At 38.1% G+C, this 22,755-nt stretch overlaps 2 protein-coding genes across 2 annotated transcripts in view; both read left to right on the forward strand.

Moving 5' to 3' along the window:
* Positions 1 to 1,621: 1,621 nt before the first annotated feature.
* mtfmt (mitochondrial methionyl-tRNA formyltransferase) lies at positions 1,622 to 14,713 on the forward strand. Its single transcript, XM_023292490.3, has 9 exons — positions 1,622 to 1,946; positions 4,630 to 4,827; positions 7,021 to 7,143; positions 7,232 to 7,334; positions 7,421 to 7,496; positions 7,586 to 7,677; positions 7,771 to 7,849; positions 11,508 to 11,581; positions 13,631 to 14,713. Exons 1-9 carry the CDS (start codon positions 1,765 to 1,767, stop codon positions 13,826 to 13,828), a joined length of 1,125 nt encoding a protein of 374 aa, XP_023148258.1. The 5' UTR covers positions 1,622 to 1,764; the 3' UTR covers positions 13,829 to 14,713.
* Positions 14,714 to 17,152: 2,439 nt separating this feature from the next.
* Positions 17,153 to 22,755, forward strand: part of celf1 (cugbp, Elav-like family member 1) — a 42,473-nt gene continuing 36,870 nt past the window's right edge. The window contains exon 1 of the mRNA XM_035958261.2: positions 17,153 to 17,306. The gene's annotated coding sequence lies outside the window, so the exon portion shown is untranslated. The remainder of the gene's footprint in view (positions 17,307 to 22,755) is intronic.

The following is a 22,755-nucleotide window of genomic DNA, read 5'->3' on the forward strand; positions in this document are numbered from 1 at the left end:
ACTGAAATTGAATGTTGTTGTAGAATGTTGATTTTCTACCAGACACAGATGTATCTGGAACAAAAATGGCCTCTATACTTGTGAGCTAATTGTGGAAAATATGACCAGTATTCAAGAGTGCACCCCTAAGCAAAATCACCTAAATGTCAAATGCCTCAAAGCTGTATCACCTCTCAACATGTGCATTATTTATTAGTTAAAGAGTGTTTCCTCTAAGGAACAATCGAAAACAAGTACATAAAATGACTATATGGAAAATGCAGGCCTCAAAGAAGAAACACAGTATAACAAAAATGAATACACATGTGATCACTGGCATACTAGTTAGAAAAAGTATAATTATTGATTTCCAATTAGCCAAACTACATGAACGTGGTTACAAAAGGATCTGTGAACACTACAACTTTCTCAGTTTCCACCCTGTGGACTGTGTCTGTCTGCATATCTCCATCATGGCTGCACATGCAGGAAAAATGCAAAAGGAGCTTCATTTTTCATTTTAGATAACAGCAGATATTCTAATGTTTAACTTAGAATTAATGCAACTACTTAAAGGTGGGATAATTAAGAATCAATTGACATCCAAGTTATATTGCACAGGATTGTGTTCACTGCTGTTGTTTACTTTAGATATTATTACTCCGCCAAGGAACGCGGCGGAGGAATAATAATAGTTTGTCGGTCTCTTAGTCAGTGTGTCTTTCTGTGAGCAACATTACTCAAAAATGGAATAATGTATTTGGAGAAAATTTTCAGGGAAGGTCAGAAATGATACACGGACCAAGTGATTAGATTTTGGCAGTGATGTGGCTTATAGTCTGGATCCACGGATTTGTTAAAGGCTTCTGTATTATAGCGAGATAGCGGCACGGCATCGTTTTAACTATGATGACAAGTGAACACTACATCAGCTGCCTGCCGACAATTACATGATTGCGATCCTACTACAAATCGACCACTGTGGACTTACCGGGACTTATCCGTCGGAAATCATACAACGACTGAACAGCCTTGGCGGAGTACTGCACTCTCAGAGTGCTTTTCTTGTTATTCATCACTTTTATAATAGAATAGTTTTTTTAATTGTCACTGTGACAAAAAACAATGGAAGTCAGTTTGGCACTCTCTGTGTAAGCAGCATTAAAAGATAAATTATATAAAGCAATATTACACACAGGAAAAAACTATATACATCCAAAATATATACAAAAGAGCAAATATAGACCAGAGATATGAACATTCTATGCAACCATAAATATTGCAGTTAAGCATGAATATTGCACTTGTAGGCATGTGACATTAGCGTTCAAGGGGGAGGGAGAAGACATTTGACAGCCTGTGGATAAAAGCTGTTTTTGAGTCTGTTGGTTGTGGCTCTCCGTGTCTTGTAACTTCTATCTGAGAGGAGGGGGAAGTTTTAGTAGAGAAACAGAACAAATATGTAAAGGGTCAGGGTTTTGGAGTTACTACTTTTTTTTGTTTTATTAAAACCAATCAAGTGTTCCAGTTGTACTCCTTACACTCCTTCAGACCCACATCCGATGCAGGTCTACAGAGGTGGTGTTGAGGTTACTGCACCAGTGGGGGGCAGCAGTGGGGCAAACCGCACCTGGTCTGCTGGAAAGAAGCAGAAGAAGAAGACGTAAAACATGGCGGCGCCCAGTGTGGATACCATGGATGGGGCAAAACTAAAGGCACAGATACCCCAGCGTCAGTACTGACACCTTGGACACATCTTGACCTGAGGCTACCGCTGGTGTTAGCATGTGGTGGTGTAAGGCAGCAGGAGTCCTCCTGCAGCCCTGCTGTGTCCGGACACGAGCTCATGGTGACCGGCAGCGGATCTGTAGGTTTCTGTCTTCTTCATCCAGACCTCCGTGGAGGCTCATGTTCTTCGGCTCTGATCAGTTCGCTGTGGAGTCTCTGAAACTCCTCACATCCGACAGGTGCGACTTCTATACAAGGAATCTGCTACCCTCCTTCCAGTGACGGAGATGATATCACATTACATTACTTATCGCAGTGTGTGCGTCTATAAACACGAGTAGGTCGAATATTCCAGGTGGAGCTGCTCTGATGGGGCTCCACCTGGAATATTTAATATAAGGATCGCTACAGCTATAGATGGTCTCCTCTAAATCAAACAGTCACGAAGAAATAATCTGTTTTGCAAATATTTTATGTCATTGTATTATTTTACCTGCTCTGAGCCCTACATTATAAACAATCCAGTCATTTTTACCAAAGGACCAATTCAACTCAGATAACACAGTACTATATAGGCCAAAAAGTAATTCAGTGTGACTGAAATGTTAATGACTTGATTTCATTCATGAAGGTCAAAGTTGAAAGATCATACCTGTAACATAATTTTGTACATAAAAGCCATCTGGGAATCATTTTTACTACAATAGCGTACCTAAATATTAACAAGAATATTGGACAAACCAAACACAGAAAGCATAAACATCAGAAACACATATTATACAGGATCTCTAAAGTCTGGACACATAGAAAATCTCAAGAATCTTTTTTTTTGCCTCCAGAGATTAAATATGACTATTATATTAAACATACACTACCAGTCAAAACACACCTTCTCATTCAATGCTTTTTATTTATATGTATTATTTTCTACATTGTAAATTAATACTGAAGATGAACACTTTTTTGTTTACAACATAGTTCCATATATATTCTTTTATAGTTTTGATGTCTTCAGTATTAATCTACAATGTATAAAATAATTAAATAGAACCCATTGAATGAGAAGGTGTGTCCAAACTTTTGACTGATAGTGTATGTTTGATTAATTATCAAATATATATTACATTCAATATATTAAAAAAATAATATATTGAATAAAATTTTGTTAAAAATTGTATTTCTTGAAAATATGTATTTTTGCTGACACTACTGTTCAAAAGTTTGGAGTCACCCAGACAATTTCATGTTTTGCATGAAAACTTTTATTCATCTGCTAACATAATTGCATAAGGGCTTTCTAATCATCAATTAGCCTTTCAACACTATTAGCTAACACAGCGTAATGTAGCATTAGTACACAAGAGTGATGGTTGCTGAAAATGGGCCTCTGTACCACTATGTAGATATTCCATTAAAAATCAGCCATTTCCAGCTAGAACAGTCATTTACCACATTAGTCCCATGATGCCTAACTATATTTATTTGGGCTTTTGCTTTCCAGCTGATGCTAAATTAAGTAGAGATTGTTAATTTGTCCATTACACATAGAATAAATATATAATAACAATAACATATATATAATAATTCGGGTCCCACTCTGACCGGTCCTGTGAGAAACCAGTGCTTGCAAAAGGTTCTGAGGTACGTATTGAATATGTACAAGCCGGCATTGGTGGAATGGATACGCTATCTCAGCTGCAGTCTAAATGAAAGTGGTATGATGCAAATTCGCGACAACAGGTGTCAAGGGGTTAAGAATGTCTAGACTGTATTTCAGATTTAATGTTATCTTCATTGAAAAAAAATGCTTTTCTTTCAAAAATAAGGACGTTTCCGAGTGACACCAAACTTTTGAACGGTAGTGTATGTGTCTAGACTTTAGGGACACCTTGTAGTACTTCCTATAATCATCCTCAGTGTCAGGCTTGATTACGCTATAGACTGCATTTCTTTGGTCACAATAATTCGGCTGCAAGAAATGTAAAATATTTATTGTTACTGCAGACATAATGTTGTGTTATGTCTGAGCAGATAAAAACAGCTGGAGATGTTTACAATCTGACCCATATAAACTGTGCCCTCCCATTTGTTTTTGGCACTACACTGGTATTCCCAGTGTTTATGTTAAGTGGTGTTGAATTAACTGGTGATATTCTCATTTTCGCTGTTATAAAGGTGATGGAGATCGTACATTTAAGCCCAAAATGAGTTGTAACTATACCAGCTTTATATTTACAGTAACTTTTTTTTTTTTGTTACTGTTTGACTGATAGGCTTCTTCTGGCCAGAAATGATATAAGTAAGTGACAAAGACAGTAAAACACTGAGTCAGAGATATTAGTGTTACTATTTCATCATTCATATTGTTTTGTATTGTTTTACATGTTTATCACAAATGCCATGTCCGAAATTATTCATATTCCATGAAATGGGTACAAACATTTGAGAAAATATAGCCTCTTTCCCATTCCAAATGGTCCTGGTAGCTTCTATCATGTTTTAGAGCATTTTGATACACCAAAGAGTTTAAACTGAAAACAGCTGATGTAATAGTTCCCTGGTCTATTACTAATCAACTGCAAGTCACCATAATAATTTTGAATATTTTTAAAGAAATAAATAAATAGTCACATTTTGTCAATACTGTATTTGTCTTATTTTTTCATGTAGTTTTCTTGACAGAAGAAACCTTTTGGTTAAATAAAAATTCACTTAAAGTCAAAATATGGCAGTATGATAGGAGTAATTTGGGCTTGACTATAGGTTCCTGCTAAAAATAGAAAATGTCTTTGTCAGTGTTAACTGTTCAGTTTGAGTACAGCTTACAATTTAATATTTATCATTCACAGTCAGATCGATCGATACCATTGATCAAGTGTGATAGTCCAGCCCAGGTCTGGTAACCTTTTTGTTCTGTTATAGGAACTCCAATGAAAGGATGGTAGAGAACCTTGAAGTTGTGACTTTGAGTAACGACGTCCCAGTGAGGAGGTTTGCTCAGCAGAACCAGCTTCCACTCCATAGCTGGCCCCCTGACGATGTGGATGGACGGTTTGACGTCGGGGTGGTTGTGTCTTTTGGCGCTTTACTCCCTGAGAGACTGATCAACAAATTTCCACAGTGAGCATTCATTGAGCAATACGTCAAAACTTGTGGACTGCTGCTGTGCTGTGCTCCAGTCTGGCTGCAGAGACCCCGTACTCCGGAGCAATTCTTGCTATCTCACAGATGTTGTGACATTGGTTTCAGTACACGCTAAACCTAAACCCAGTGGCAGTCAGATAGAAATCTTATATCTGCCACTGGAGGTCACTTACACTACCGTTCAGAAGATTGGGGTCAGTTAGAAATGTACTTATTTTTGAAAGAAAAACATTTTTTTCAATGAAGATCACATTAAATGAATCAGAAATACAGTCTAGACATTGTTAACGTGGTAAATGACTATTCTAGCTGGAAATGGCTGATTTTTGATGGAATATCTACATAGGAGTACAGAGGAACATTTCCAGCAACCATCTGTGTTCTAATGCTGCATTGTGTTAGCTAATCGTGTTGAGAGGCTAATTGATGATTAGCAAACCCTTGTGCAATTATGTTAGCACATGAATAAAAGTGAGAGTTTTCTTGGAAAACATGAAATTGTCTGGGTGACCCCAAACTTTTGAATGGTGGTGTATACTTACCTTGAAAACTTCTATTAGAACAAGGGTTTCATTTTTTTCTTCTGCAGCTGTTGATTCTGTCAGTTATTATACTTGACTGTATTGTAAAGTAATGGCAGAGATCTCTGGATAGCTACAGTGGATCACAGTTGTTAAGAAAATGGTATTTGGAAAATAAATCAAAAGTGAACAGTAAAATAGCTACTGAAAATGTCTGAAACTCCCATCCTGGTTTACAAACCTGTTTCCCAATTCAGCTCTGGCCTTGTGCTAGAACTAGTACTGGTTGTTTGTAGTTTGTAGTTGTGGATACACAGTTTTCCGTCTGATCAAATGACTGCTCATGCTGCAGACTGTATGATTTAACAGAAGGGTTGTCCAGCAATTTTTAACACCACCTATAACTTACAGTTACTGCACCGAACATTTAAAGATACAAAAAAAGTGTATTGTCACATCAGGCATTTTTCAGCTTAGTGGTGGAGGGAACTGCCTAAAATAATACCACAGGCACGAAGACAATTTCCCTAAAGAATAATAAATAGAACTAACTAAATGCACCTTTATAACAGTATTCAATGTATATACATTATCCCCATGACAACTGAATGGTTTTCATTTAACTTTAATCTCAGATTCTGTGAAATGCAGTTTGGTTAACACCAAGTGGGCTGTCGTCTGCCTTGTACTCAGACTGGCTTCTGTCAAACTGCTTTACTATGAAGGTATAAATGATGAAGGGATTCTGAGATGGTTGTCGCATGTTCTTCCATCTCAGCAGACAACCACTGAAGTGACCAAGTTGCTCATTTAGTTTGGCTGGACAGCCAAGTCTATAATTCACACAACCTGTGTGAATTAAAAACACGCAGGTGTGTGTATTTCTAAAATACATCCACTCCATTCAGTTTTCCAGAGGTGGGCTCAAGGCAGTTTCTAGGAACATTTCAAGGATTATTAAATGAAACAGAGTGCATGCAACCACAGCAAACAGTCTGAATGATTTCGATAAATAAGAATCAGTTTTTGATTTTTAAGAAATTTGCAAAAATATGTAAAAAAAAAAAAAATTTTTTTTGCTCTTTATTCCATTATTATTGTTGTTGTTATTATTGTTAATATTAATAATTAATTATAATAACAATAATAATAATTATGTAGATTGTATTGTATGTTGTGTTATGTTGAGTTGTTCCATAAAGCATTCAGACTCATTCACTTTCTGCACACTTTGCTGCTTTGTAAAATGTATTTAAATGAACAAATCTGACATTCTTCCCATAAATTTAGATTATTGTTAAAGGCATAATAACAATATTACCATTATTATTATTATTATTATTATTATTATTATTATTATTATTATTATTATTATTATTATTATTAATAATAATAATAATAATATAATATATTGTTGTTATTATATAAGTAATAATAATAAATATTATTATTGTTACTATTATTAATAATCAAAATTTATGGGAAGAATGTAAGATTTATTCATTTACATACATTTTACAAAACAAGGTCTTAATGCTTTATGGAACAACTCTATGCGTTTACGTATAATACAGTCTACACATTAAGCATGAAATTAAAAACATATATAAATTGCATATCTGTCTTTGTGGACACTATTTTATTGCAGCGGGATTTTGAATGTTCACCCCAGCCTGCTGCCAAGGTGGCGAGGTCCAGCACCTGTCTTCCACACCATTCTACATGGTGACACCATGACAGGAGTCACTATCATCCAGATCCGCCCTCACAGGTAAACTAAAGGTAAACTTGTCACTATTTTTCCAGTCTTTTTCTTGATTTCAAACATAATAAATATTAAATATGTATTCACATCCCAGGTTTGATGTCGGCCCCATTCTCAATCAGGAGCTTCATCAGGTCTCTAGAAACTGCACTGCTGATGAGCTTGGATCTGTTCTGGCCACTAAAGGAGCACATCTGGTGAGTTGTTGGAACTTGCATGGGACCTCATCATTTTTACCAACAGCATGATAACACAGTTGCTGTATTTGTGTTCTTGATTACAGCTGATTGACACTTTGAGGACACTGTCTGAAAGAACAGCAAATAAAAGGGAGCAAGGACAGATAGGTGCAACATTTGGTATGTATATCTGGACTACAAAGACACAATCACTCTAAATAAGAATAAAGAAAATATCATCCCAATTTGACTTTAATTTCCCCCAATAGCCCCAAAAATCAATACATCCATGAGCTGGATAGTGTGGGAGGAACAGACTTGTGACCAAATCGATCGTCTGTATCGTGCCATTGGATCTCGGGTAAGGAGCAGTGAATAACTGATGTGGACTGTTGTTCAGTTTGAGGCATGAAGATGGTTGAAAATCCCTACAAAAGTTTTTCTCTGTCATCAGATACCTTTGAGGACTACATGGATGGGCAGGACAATAAAACTTCTGGATTTTGTAGGAAAATGTCACATTTCATTATCAGGTAAGTTTGACAAAGTTAGGTTTATTACACTGCTTGTCCAAAAAAGTTGCCACTTGGATTTAACTAAGCAAATAGGTAAGAGCCTTCTATTGGGTAATTACTGCAGTGATGAACATGTTTCAGCTGGCAACCACTTATTTAACCCTAGCTGATGCAGCAAGTAGCTTCTCATTTCTTAAACAACCATGTCGGAAGACATATCCTGTGATCTTAGAAAGGATGTTAATCTGTTTCAGAAGGGTCTTGGCCTGCATCAAGCAAAGAAAAAAACTCAGAAGATGTCTGAAACTACTAAAATTAGGTCAAGAACCATCCAATGCATTATTAAAACCTGAAGGATAGTGGTGAACCATCATGTTCTAGGAACAAATGTGTTTGGAACAAACTCTTAGACGATCGTAGGAAATCAACAGTAGAACTAACGGCTATGTTTAATAGTGAAAGTAAGAGCATTTCCACTCGCACAATGTGAACAGAACTTAAAGGATTAGGACTAAACAGCTGTGTAGCTCAAAGAAAACCACTGATCAGTGAAGCTAATCAAAAAAAAAAGCTTCAGTTTGCTAGGTAGCATAAAGATTGGACTCTGGAGCAATTGAAGAAGGTCATGTGGTCTGATGAGTCCAGATTTACCCTGTTCCAGAGTGATGGGGGCATCAGGGTAAGAAGAGAGGCAGATGAAGTGATGCACTAATCATGCCTTGTTCCTACAAGCCTGTGGGGGTTAGGGTTATGATCTGGGGTTGGTCAGGTTCAGCAACGTTATGTGCCCCAAGAATGAGGTCAGCTCACTACCTGAATATACTGAATGACCAGGTCTTTCCATCAGTGGAGTTTTTCTTCCCTGATAGCATGGGCATATTCCAAGATGACGATGCCAGGATTCGTGGGGCTCACATTGTAAATGAGTGGATCAGGGAGCATGAGACATGATTTTCACACATGGATTGGCCTCCACGAAGGTCTTTTACAATTATAAGGGTCATTCCAGAATTGGCGGACATTTGGGCTTAAATTTTTGAAAAATATACCTTCTCTTTTCCAATTTTTGCTACATATTCATCAAAAACAGATTTAAAAAAAAAAACTATCAAAAGCTTGATTGGCTCAGCTTATACGTCAGTGGTACCATTTTTATTCCATATTTTATTTGTTGTTTGCTAACCCTACTCTAATCACATTAACAGGGTTGCGAATCCATGCTAATGTTAGCTTTTTCTCGGGAGTAGAAGCTAGATACACTATATTGCCAAAAGTATTCGCTCACCCATCCAAATAATCAGAATCAGGTGTTCCAATCACTTCCATGGCCACAGGTATATAAAATCAAGCACCTAGGCATGCAGACTGCTTTTACAAACATTTGTGAAAGGATGGGTCGCTCTCAGGAGCTCAGTGAATTCCAGCGTGGAACTGTGATAGGATGCCACCTGTGCAACAAATCCAGTCGTGACATTCCCTCGCTCCTAAATATTCCACAGTCAACTGTCAGCTGTATTATAAGAAAGTGGAAGTGTGTGGGAACGACAGCAACTCAGCCACCAAGTGGTAGGCCACGTAAACTGATGGAGTGGGGTCAGCAGATGCATAGTGCGAAGAGGTGGCCAACTTTCTGCAGAGTCAATCGCTACAGACCTTCAAACTTCATGTGGCCTTCAGATTAGCTCAACAACAGTGCTTCAGCAGAGAGCTTCATGGAATGGGTTTCCATGGCCGAGCAGCTGCATCCAAGCCATACATCACCAAGTGCAATGCAAAGTGTGGGATGCAGTGGTGTAAAGCAGGCCGCTACTGGACTCTAGAGCAGTGGAGATGCCTTCTCTGGAGTGACGAATCGTGCTTCTCCATCTGGCAATCTGATGGACGAGTCTGGGTTTGGCGGTTGCCAGGAGAACCATACTTGTTGGACTGCATTGTGCCAAGTGTAAAGTTTGGTGGAGGGGGGATTATGGTGTGGTCTTGTTTTTCAGGAGCTGGGCTTGGCCCCTTAGTTCCAGTGAAAGGAACTCTGAATGCTTCAGCATACCAAGACATTTTGGACAATTCCATGCTCCCAACTTTGTGGGAACAGTTTGGAACTGGCCCCTTCCTCTTCCAACATGACTGTGCACCAGTGCACAAAGCAAGGTCCATAAAGACATGGATGACAGAGTCTGGTGTGAATGAACTTGACTGGCCTGCACAGAGTCCTGACCTCAACCCAATAGAACACCTTTGGGATGAATTAGAGTGGAGACTGAGAGCCAGGCCTTCTGGTCCAACATCAGTGTGTGACCTCATAAATGCACTTCTGGAAGAATGGTCAAAAATTCCCATAAACACATTCCTAAACCTTGTGGACAGCCTTCCCAGAAGAGTTGAAGCTGTAATAGCTGCAAAGGGTGGACCGACGTCATATTGAACCCTATGGATTAGGAATGGGATGTCACTTATGTTCATATGCAAGTCAAGGCAGGTGAGCGAATACTTTTGGCAATATAGTGTATTTAGCTAGCTGTTACTGCTGACCAAGGGGACAAACTTACTGATGTAAAAAAATAAAGAAAAAAGCTAAAAGAATTAGTCTTATCCTGATAATATGAGGTAGAGTGAGGCATTCAATCAAGGCTGACCATGTTATGAAAATATGAAAAATAGAAGAAAGGACATAGCTTTGCTCTAACCATTCTTCTGGAAAACTGTTTGATGATGTCAATTCCAGCGTGTGATTTACTGTTTTCATCTTCTTCTACCTGCTAAAAAGGTTCTGATAACAGGATTGGGTGCATGTTGTAGGACACACATTCCATGCATAATAAGTATTATTTAAAATACTATATTGATTAAAAAATTTTCCCACGATTACAAGAGATATCAATGAAAAAATATAATACAAAAAAAATGAGATTAAATTTTAATTTTAAATGTTTTATTTGAGATTCAATTTGGTCATCAGAGGGGTGAGACAAGAGAAAAATGTCCTTTTCCGGGGAACTCCAGACTTATTTGGTATTTTTAAAAATATTTTCAAACATTCGTTTCTGCTGTTTGTTTTTTTTTTAGATTTGGTCTCAGGACAAGTAAATTTACACAACAACTGCATGTTTTAGTATTTTGTACATGGATTATTTGAAATTTGATGAGTGGGATGTAAAATGTCCTCCAGTTCTGGAATGACCCACAACTAGTCAGAAATAAACTATAGATGTTTGAAACTGAAACTACAACTAGTAATAATTCCGCTGCAGATATTTACAATGTGAATTGCAGATATCTGTAACTGAATTGTAGATCTCAGTAATGCGAAACAAATGAATTGTAAAAGGGGATTCTTTTGTCCTGGAAGAATAACAATGTGAAATTGTGAAATGTGCTTTTATCACAAGAATTGAATTATGAATATCTGCAATAGATATGGACATTTTTGGTAGTTTCCTTTAGCTCACCAGTTTGAAGGGAATATTGAGTTGTTCTTTACAAGTAAACCACTCAATGGGAATATTTTTAGAAGCAGAGGGCAGACCCTCTGTGTGAGAACCAGATGGTTTTGAGATCTGACATACATGTGCATGTGTCTGTGTGTGTACTGGCCGTTGCTCTGCTGCATGCTGCTCCAGTAATATATAATGTGAATAACATGACCCTCCACTGTCGTTTATCACTCGTATGCTGCATACAGATCAAAGGAGGAAAGTGATCCCTGGCTCAGTGAGCCTCCAGAAGGAGTCCAATACTCTGGCTGTCTGCTGCAAGGTTTGTACTGCATATTCTGTTAGGTACTGTCAGTCACCTTCTTTACTCCATGCTTATCACAACCTTAAAACAATTTCTTTAAATAGATCTATGCTAATTTGCAAAATAGACCAGTCTATCACAGGGATACACATAGAGACAAACAATCACACTCACATTCACACCTATTTAGGGAGAACATGCAAACTACATGCAAAAAGAAGAAAGAAAGATCCCGGGAAGGCCGGGACTCAAACCGGAGATCTTCTAGCTGCAAACCACCAAGCCATTATGCAGCGCAACATAGACCAAGTACAGGAAAAGTAATTTGACAGTAAATACTTTCTGACAAACATGTCTTTATGTCATATCATAGCAGGAGAAGGACTACATGCAGACAACTTCACATTGTTGTCCTTCCACATCCACAGGAAGGATGTGAAAATTGGTTATGGTCCCTCGTAATTGCAGTTAAATTCTATGGTCAGTGACAGTCTCAATTTTCACCAAAATGTTGGCATGTGGGAAACTGGAAATAGCAAGTGTGCAGCATTGCCACAACTGACTAGCCTTTAACAGAGTTGACAACAAATAGTTCCATGTGTGTCTTCATTTTTCCAGAGCATGCTGTAGATGGCTTAAAAATTGGCACTGCTGAACAAAATGGCAAGATTCCAGTTGTCTCATCTTTGTTCTGGACTCTTGTTTTTAAAATGTCTTTCTGTGTTATATGCCTCTTCACAGTAACTGACACTGCAAATGAAGCAGACATACTTCCACTTCTGTTCTGTAAAAACTCATTTTGCCATGTGTCTGGATACTTTTCTTTTGCGTAATTATTTGCTTTCAAATAAAGTGATAATGACACGTAGGAACAGTATTTTAATATAGTCAGCTGACCGAATTTAACTTGCATTGATAATGACTCAATAGCCACAAAGATTCACTTTTTTTCTCATTTGTTACTGCAATATGAAGTCCTGCACCTCTGAGGAAACAGCACAACCATGGCCAGACGAGTAGAGAATTGAAAATATGTTCTGTGCCATATGACACAGCTAGAATGCCATAAAAAAATTTAAGTCAAATTTCTTTGACTTTCATTTTACAGAAAAAAAAATAAAAAATGGAATGGGCATGTACAACATTTTTCCAAGTGTCTACATGTCACCAAAAATGGGAAAATTTTTACAACTTTCATGTTTAGTTGGTTTCCATATCAATGGAAATACCAATTTTGAGCTTAGATTTGGTTTATTTGCAGAGCATAACTGCACGTCGCACATGATTAGTTCAAGGACCATTGAAAAGTTGGTAATCCAGAATCTGGCTCTGATAAAGAGTGTAATTTTAGGAATATTTATTGTTTAAGGTTAACATGCCCTTGAAACCTGCTGGTGTTTTTTGGGGGTTCAGAGTTAAGGTGTTGGGCTATAGTTTGGACAACCCACTGTCACTACATTACATCACAGTCCAAGAATATATTGGGGCAAGTTCCCCAGCCCAGACAGCCAGTTGAATTCACCCAGCGGAATGTGCCAAATTTTATGAATAATTGTCATAATAGTGTATATTTGGCAGCACTTGAAGACTGACCTCTCTACCTTCAACATTAACCCACTTCAGTAAAATCTCTGTCTACTCTGGAACTTGCTGTTGCACTTTGAAAATGCTCTTCAGACTGCCCAATTGTTTTTAAAAAGCTGTATTTTAGACAGTTGGTCCAGATATTTCAGTTATTATTAACTGCTATCTGTCTACTGGTATTTTCCCTTCTAACTTTAGACCTATTTCCAAGAAGCCATTATTATTCAAATTTTTAGGAGAAATACAAAAACATAACATTTTTAAAAATTCAGTCAGATTTCTGTTCCCTACACAGCACTGAGAATACTCCAAGGTCACCAATTACCTATGTAGCAGTGATTTTTCTAACTGGTTCATTTTAAAAGTTGTGCCTAGGTTGTTCTTACAGCATCCCCCACAAACTAATGATTATTGTCATTCCATTTTTTTTTTTTTTTTTTTGTGGCTCCAACCTTTGTGTTGATTATGTGTTCTGTGTTCCAGGATGGCTGGGTGGGGTTCAGGACCATAGTCCTGAACAAAAGACTGACAGCAGTTGATTTCTATAATGGCTACCTACATCAGACACTGCAGAGGAACACACCCGGTCAGACAGCTGAAGGACTGTTTGTCAGTAGAAAAGAAGGAACTGAAGTGCATCAGATGAGAGACAGTCCAACATTGCAATCACTGGAGACATGACATTGTCTAATAGAATTTACTGTTATTTTGTCATATTTGCTGTTTTAAGTAATCCACATGTGCAGTATGTTTCTCGATTACTGCATTTATACTCTATATTTGCAGTAAATAACTTGCCTGACTGCCAGACATTAGGAACAATTATGAACTGTTTTATTTATTGATTTACCTAAAATGATTTTTTTCCATAGCTGCAAAGTTGCTTTATTGGGTTCTAAAGATGCTAATGTGTGATTGGCTGTCTGTCAACCAGTCTATTGTTCTGTCCACTACTTTGGCACAGACTGAAGTCATTGAACAGCTATCATACTGTACTTTGGACTTAGTGCTAATCATCTGATGTTAACTTGTCAACATGCTAAACTCAGACAGCAAAATGGTAAATATGATGCCTGCATGCATGTTAGTAGGTACAACATGTATAGACTAAGCAGGCTAGAATGTGTCTCTTGGGATTGATGCCTTTCATCCACTAAAAATCGAGAAGCCCATTTCAAGAGGAAGAGCGCCACAAGAAGAATATACCTGACTTCTTCATCGACAGATTTTTGGAGGTCCAGATTTCAACTGATCTATAACTGATGTACAGTCATTAAGTTCTCTGTTTTTATTGGTCTTTCTTAGAAGTGACTTCTTTGCAGCAATTTGTCCATGATGGCCTAATTCACACAGTCTCCTCAGACTGCTTATGTAGAGATGTGTCTGCTACTTTAACTCACAGAAGCACTACTGTGAAATGCCTTTAATTGTGGATTTCTGAGGCTGGTAGCTGTAATCCATATATCCTGTGCAGCAGGGGGAACTCTTGTTCATCCTTTCCTGGGGCAGTTTTGTTCTGCAGAGCAGAAAACTGTAGAACAAAATAAAGAAAAATCTTTGAATGAGCATGTTTATAAAGAAAACCCAAACAAACAAAGAAGCATTATTACAGACCAAGTACATCCACCATGGTGATGGCTCTCCCCAAGACCAGTGGCTTTCTCAGCTCACAGAACTTGATAAAGAGCCCAAGGCATTGACCCAGCCTCCAAACTCCCCAGATCTTTTTCCAAACAGGCAAATGTGGGATACGCTGGAACACGGTTGATCCACAGAGACTCACACTGCAACCCACAGGACCCAGTGGATCTGTTGTCAACATTGTTCATGGATTGAGAGTTCCTGAGCTGAGGTACTTTACAACCATGTTTTAAGCAACTGATTCAGAGTCTGAAAGTGTTATAAAGGGCTGATCGTTCTACACACACTATTGGCTATCTGTTGTAAGTCACTATAGTTTGTTTTTTTTTTTAAAGTAATCTTTAAAACTTGTCCAATATTGCTTTAAATGTCAGATGATTCAAAGGTGTATCACCTTAATACTTGCATTATTTCTAAGTGGACAAAGTATTTTCTCTTATGAACAATCAAAAACAAACCCTTTAGAAAGACGACATTAAAAAATACAGGCCCAAAATAGAAAAGTAAATACACCTATGATCACTGATACACAAGGTAGAAAACCTGTGACCATTTAAACAAAACTAATTGTGATTTCCAAATGGCATGAACATGGGTATTTAAATATCTGTGGACAGGACACCAGAACTTTCTGTTTTGGACCTATGGGCTGTTCTTCTTGCATGTCTGTATTATGTCTCTAAATGAACTGAAAAAAAAAATGATCAGGGACACCTCACAGTGGAAAGGGATACCGAAAGATCGGGGATTAAATACCAAGGGAAACATGGTTTCATCTGTAATCACGAGGTATAGATTGAGCCAAAGCAGCAGTCCTCCTTAAAATGAAGTGCACAGAAAGTGCACTTCTTGCACAATCTACCTCTGGAAAAATAGATGGACAAGGACATCTGATGTGGCACAGGGGTTATCAGTGGATATCAAAGTTTCTGTGACAGCTCCGACAGTGAGAGGGACATTGCATAACTATGACGTCAGTGTCCAAGGAAAAAAAACGTTGCTTGACCTTTGCTACAACACTACAAGATTGAACTTTGCAAAAGAACATAAAAAGAAACCTACTGAATATTAGAAGCACATTCTTCGATCAGATGAAACTAAGATAAAGTTGTGCAGCTCAGATGGAGTCCAGCATGTTTAACATGAACCTGGGCAGGACTACTACAGTGAATACACAGTCCTAACAGTGAAGGATGGAGGTGGGAGTGTGATGATATGGGTTTGCATGAGTGCTAAAGGTGTATATAAATGGCACCACGAATACACCAAAATACTGGCTGACAAGATGACTTCCAGTCTGCAGTAGAAATATTCCACAATAAAAAACCTTTCATAGCACACTGGCAAATTCAGTTTCTAAATAAGAACACCTGACCATGTATGTTGCCTGACTCCAGTCCAACAGAACACATTCAGGGTATTTTAAAGAGAAAGGCAGAAGAACACAAACCTCCAGCAAAGAGCAGCTGAAAGTAGAGTCTTGCGGAGCCTGAAGCATTTCAGAATATCACTCCAGAAATGTGTGCTGAGGATTGAGTTTGAAAAGGGACCATACAAAGTATTAAAAAATCTAAGATATTCTCAGTAAATACAGGTTTACTGACATTAGTTGTACTGAGTTCCTATTGTGAGGTCTGTTTTTTCTATAAGTAGTAGTACATTTAAACAGTCTTTAACTTTACATAAGAGCAAATGCCGTACTGTTTCACATAAAAGTGGTGCAGTCACTGCAAGGTGAGACAATACGGAATCACTTGACACTGAAGTATTATTACACAAGAGTGTACTTCTGTTGCGCACTGACTGCTTTAGCTGTTGGGCTCTAGACAACTGCATGTTTCGCTAGTAAAATGCAGCACACAGGTTGGTCTTATTTCTTTATGAACGATCTTTAATGTCCAGCAACAGCCTTGCTTTTGCTTTAATGAATTACTGGGTACCCTGCGTTTAAATGGGTTGCATTCCTAATTAAATAATTATAATTGAGTTAGTGAAATTTTAGTCTTTTAAGTTGTCCTTTTTTTCTGAAGATAACTAATACTATACTTTTTAAATAGATTTTCATTTTACAGTTTATTTGAAAACAGAGCTAAAATTGAAACGCATATAAAGAAATAAGATCATTAAAATAAACCTTGTAGGACAGTAGGAACTGACATTCCCTGCCAGAGTGCCTCTCTATGGACCGTACCACGTTATACTTTAAGGGAACTGTCACGTCCACCTTTACTACCGTTTGCAAGAGCTGCAAACACTAAAGGCCGCTCACAAAGACCCGGTTTCCTCTATTTAAACATAACACTCTCCACACTGCTGTTTAAATATACCGAGGAGCAAAATACCCAATAAGGTTGGTTCTTCCCGGTCGCCCCCCACCCCCACCCCCTCCGCTGTGGTGGAGTGGACGGTGGAGCAGGAGAGACTGCCATTTTACAAGCTAAGTTGTTCATCATTTAACTTACTAACGCGGTCCTACCTAGCTAACGTGAGCACAACACACCCGCGGCACTGAAGCTTTGTAAGTACCTGCTAGCTTAATCGTGTAGCTACAACTGCTGCTCGTCAAGGCTTCATGTAGAAATTACTTGAGTGGTTTGATAGCATAACAGTAACATTTAGGTGGAATTACGCCATGATAGACTTGGTTTGGTTTGCATCAGTGAGCTGTGATGAATGTTTGGCTTGTCGGCTCGCAGTTGTGTGGCGGGGCTTTGCTCCAACGCTCTCAGGCTTTGGAGTTAACGGTGGACAAATATCACTAAAAGTGGGCATGCATGTGATGTCATCCAACACGGAAGTCGCTGCTGTCACTCCTCCCACAGTCATCTGTGACTGGCATGAAGAAGCCTGTTAAAACCCCCTTCCACACACGGGATACGTGACATTGCTGCTTCATCAGTCTGGAAGTGAGGGTGTTCTGCTGTTCACACGTGGCTCACCTTCACCTCTTTCAGACAGATCCACCCCGGTGATGTGTGGTAGCTGTCATCAGACTGCACAGAACATCCAGTCTGGATGAAGATTACTATACACTAATAAATTGAAGGCTAAATCTCAACTAATAGCAGGCTGGTGTCTAAATACCTAATAGCTTAGTTTTTAATTATTTCCTAAACACTGAAAATTTTGTATGTATGTCAAATGAAGTCACTGTTTTATTTATGCAGCACATTTAATATTATCATACGCTTAATAGCTGCTCAGCCAAAGTGCTTTGCAGTTTTCTGAACAAGTTAACATACTGAGGTGAAGACCCCAGAGTATTTTTATATATGGATATCTGCCTTGACTGTTTGGGGTAGTGGTGAAGTGGAGAGAGAAAAGGAAAGCAGAGACAAACAGATAACAAATAAGAGAACATAAATACTGGGCAGGTTGGTAAAACCAGCAGCTACACATCAGACCTCTGTAGCTCCAGATCCAAAGATGCCTGCAGAGAAGATCAGAGGGAGAGGACAAAGCACAGAATACAGGAGAAAGAAGACACAAAGTTATTAACATGAACTAGTGTACAAAACTGCATGGAGGTAGAGACAAGAATCACCTATACCTCTAAACCTCTGTACACACCTGTATATACGTTATCCCTTAAATGCACGAGTGATTGGACCCTACACTCTTCCATAAGTGGGTCAAAAATGACCTATATAAGAATCAGTGTGTTTTTATGCCATTTTTGTTATTTTGATGAAGAATAATAATTTTGTATTATTGTTTGTATTATATTTTGTAGACGCAAGAATTTCATGTTTGAAATATGTTTATTTTTCCCTTTATAACACATTTTGATCATTTTGATAATTGAAAAAGAAGAATATTACACAGAACAGCAATAGAAGAATGTTAATGTCCATTTTGTTGACATTTTTCCACTCTTTTCCTCCAGCTGTTGCTGCTCTCTGTCCCTCCAAGTTTGTGCACTGCATCACCTCTTGTATGATATTGTCAGTGATAAAGAGCTTGGAGTAGTAATACAAATATTACAATTTCTTTAAAAGTATAAAAGATAAAAGTTGAATTGGAATGATATCAAAACATGTTTTTTGATGAATAGCTGGAATGTGAAATTCTAAAAACTTTCATTACAAAGATATTGCAAGAAAACGACCTCAACGGGTTATTTTTGACCCACTTATGCATCTCAGGGTTAAGACAACCATATAAACAGAATAGCCAAAGTAAAGCATATTGGCTAGATTAAAAAAGACGCAGAATTCTAAAAATCTGTGATTATAATTGTAGCGGAACATGTAGAAATGGTAGAAACTACACTTTATGATCATAATTGCACTTAATTTAGGGGCACCGTCCTCAGCTTGCCTGAGGAAATTATCAATTTAAGGCAAGTCTCAAAGAGATTTTGATTAAAATGAAGTTGATCAGTCTCATTCTGAAAGTCGTAAACTCTGATTTCATTGACCTCCCGTTCCTAAAACAAGGAAATACATGGTAGAATCGATGATAATTATTCACAAACATTTATTAACTAATACTACAAACAAACAATAAACAACAATGACGTGACAACAATAGACAGTGAATAAATGAATGAATGCAGATAAATAAACAATGAACTGTGATCATCACTGGAAGCAGTTGGTAGAAAAGGTGATGAATTTAGAATTTGGAATTGGAAAACCAATTGTAATTTGTAAATTCACCCGTTTAGCAGAAGGAAAGTGATACTTGCGTAGCCTTTGTAGTAGTGAGAGGGAGACTGTGATGATTTGCTGGATGAGTTGGTTCAGGAACACAGAGACAAGAAGACACTTTGGCAGGTTTGCATTGCAAAAGTGTGCCAAAGTAAAACCACTAAGAGTCAAAGCTCATAGTTATCAAAAAAATGTTCGCGCTGTCGTAGTTCTTAAGTAATTCTTAAATCCAGTTGCATTCTTCTAAGAGTTGCATTTTTCTAAGATCCTTTGTTACAAGCCCATTCTTACAAGCCCAGTTACAAACCCAAGTAGATTTTTTCTAAAACCCAAGTTACATTCTTCATAAAGCCAAGTTTTCAAAAGCCCAAAAACAAAACTAAAACTAAACCAAAAATAAAAACCTCAAACTGAACACAAAAACTAAAAGCCAAAAAACTAAGTTGCATTCCAGTGACTTTCCTCTACATAGAAAGTTTTGGAGTCAAATTCAGATCAGCATCTAACCAATCATGGATGTGTTCCTCCCAAGCAGTGGTGTTGAGCTTCACTGTCCAGGACAGGTCAGAGGCCAAATACCTTTATAACTTACTCTTAGTTCATTTCTTTAATGTACAAATTCAATTGTTCAGTATTTATGATGATCACAGATATGAAATAACACAGAATAAATGATTCAAATGACACCAAACACAATATGTTTATCTCATATGGGTCCAGAGATAATGATAAAATGTGTAAACACAAGAATAAACTTACAAATTGTAGATTTTAGGCTACATAGAAGTAAACTTATGGTTAAACATACAAGCATATACATTCGGTAATAATAAGAAGACAGGGAGAATATATTCTTAGAGTAAAAAGTCTCTCTGTGTCTTTTATGGCTGTGGTCTGTGACAGAGAGAGAGAGAGAGAGAGAGAGAGAGAGAGAGGGGGGATGTTTGTGTATCATGTGTGCATCTGCCACCAACACTTCAGATTCCATGTGTTCTTCTTCCATACTGATCCTGATCAACCTGATATCAGAGACTGAGTCCAGATCATCATTCTGGTGATGCTGCATTTCTTTAATGTTCTGATTTAAACTGTTCTATTCACTCCTGTGTAGAAAGTTCTGTGTGTTAGTTAGGGAGATCAGAAGGTCAGAATGCCAGTCCTGCAGAGGTGTGGTTTTCCTCACAGTTCACACTTTATGACCCTTATCAGATTCTAGTGGAGGTAGGAGGCATCCTGTTGTCTCCAAAAGTGCCATGAGTGGTCCTTTAGTAGTAAACATCCAATCAGCAGATGTTCCATTTGGAAGTGAGTTTTGGGTTAGCTGTCTCTTGAAGTGGTGTCTTACCAAATTTACAGCTTTGAGAGAGGGTCTTTGGATCTTTGTGTGTGGCTCTGGAATGTTCTGCTCCTTAGTACGCTACATAATCTACCACTTGACTGACATTAAAATAGAAATGTCCCGACGAATGTGATGGAGCTCAGGGCTCAACTTGAGACGGCCACTATGTAACAAATTATTGAACAACTCACCTGGTAAGGTGAAGAAAAGTACACAGTGTGACTTGCTGTTAAATCCTGATCGATTCTGTCTTCCTCTTGGAGATATCTTATAAGTAATTACTGAAGTTGCCTGATTTTAGTGGCTGTTGTGGCTCATTTGAAGATGTGTGCAATTCTCTTGCTTTGGAGACACTCATATGGATCCAGCTGCTGCTTTGAATTACGTTTATCATTGGTGATGTTCATTTTTATATAGTGGAGTTGGTTTGTCTGTCTGTTCGCCACATTATTTAAAAACGGACTAACAGATTTAGATGAAATTTTCAGGGAAGGTCAGAAATGACACGAGGACCAAGTGTTTAGATTTTGACTGATGCAGCTCATAGTCTGGATCTACATATTTGTTAAAGATTTCTGTATCATTGAGAGATAGCAGCACGGTGTCACTGTAACTGTGACTACAAGTGAACACTATTTAAACACTTGTGCGTTCTTTTTGTATATGTACTGTTTATTTGTTATCTTTCTTCCTGCTGGGGCCTCTTGCCAGGTCATCATTGTAAATGAGAAATTGTTCTCTACTGATCTTACCTGGTAAAATAAAGAATTAAAAAAAAAAAAAACTACATCAGCTGACTGCTGACAATCACATGATCCTACTACAAATCAACTGCTGCAGACCATAATTTTTTTAAAAGATTTCATAAGTCAGAAATCATGCAATGACTGAGTAGCCTTGGCGGAGTATTGTGCTCTCTGAGTGCTTTTCTTGTTCTGATCTGTGACAGTCTCTGTTGTCATCGCAGTCAGGTTTGTTGTTTTGGACATTTTAGTTTGTAATAGGTGTGACATTGTAGAGCAAAGTGAATGGGAAAGACCTTTTTTTTTTTTTTTTTGACAGCTAACTGTGTCGTTAGCCGTCGGATGTTTTTGGGCCAACATTGTCGCTGAAATGTTGAAAAAGTCTTCCCCAAGTCATTTAGCACAATTCACAAAGTACCTCAGTAGGCCAACTTCAATTCAATTCAATTCAATTTTATTTATATAGCGCCAATTACAGTCAAATTGTCTCGAGACGCTTTACAGAACCCATATGCCTGACCCCCAGAGCAAGCCAAAAGGTGACAGTGGCAAGGAAAACACCCTTTTAACAGGGAAAAAAACCTCGAGCAGAACCCGGCTCTAATGTGGGGGGACCCATCTGCCTGCTGGCCGGGCGGGTTGAGAGGGACAGAAGAGGTAGAGAGGTAGAGATAGAGGGATAGAGGTAGAGGGGTAGAGGTAGAGATAGAGGGATACAGATAGAGGGGTAGAGATAGAGAGGTGGGGGGGTGGGACACAAGGACCATAAAACACAGCCACACATCTGAAGCATCCAGCATCCAGCTCTGGGACCAGGGACACTCGGAGAAAGGACACAGAAAGAAACAGAGTGAATGTAATGCAATAATGGTATATATAGTAAATACATAGGTAGTTAGAGAAGGGCTCAGTGCATCAAGAGAGACTTATGTCATTGTTTTGGAAATGTTCCATTTACCCCCCTGCACACTAAATCACCAAGCCAGTTTTTTTAAGCTTTGTACACTCTAGACTGTGCTCTGTTTTGTTTAAGTGGCTTAATGTGGATGTAGTCTAATGTGAATGCTTCCTGCTGGTGCTACTGAAAGTGCCAAAGTAAAGGTTGTTTGTTTTTAACAAATGTAAACTAAATTTAGTTTTTATGTGAGTTTTTAGTCTCAGATACAGCAGTTATATGTCAAAATAGTACAGCTGAGCTGACATTTACGTTGTTTTTTTCTTAATATTTCTGAA

This window comes from Amphiprion ocellaris, chromosome 1 (assembly GCF_022539595.1).
Source record: "Amphiprion ocellaris isolate individual 3 ecotype Okinawa chromosome 1, ASM2253959v1, whole genome shotgun sequence".
Classification (NCBI taxonomy): domain Eukaryota; kingdom Metazoa; phylum Chordata; class Actinopteri; family Pomacentridae; genus Amphiprion; species Amphiprion ocellaris.

Bases quoted from the DNA above. Each gene is read 5' to 3' on its own strand.
- mtfmt (XM_023292490.3), top strand. From the start codon at position 1,765: ATGTGGTGGTGTAAGGCAGCAGGAGTCCTCCTGCAGCCCTGCTGTGTC. The intron at 4,828-7,020 runs GTGAGCATTCAT...ATTTTATTGCAG, and splicing joins CTGATCAACAAATTTCCACA to CGGGATTTTGAATGTTCACC. The intron at 7,850-11,507 runs GTAAGTTTGACA...TGCTGCATACAG, and splicing joins ATGTCACATTTCATTATCAG to ATCAAAGGAGGAAAGTGATC.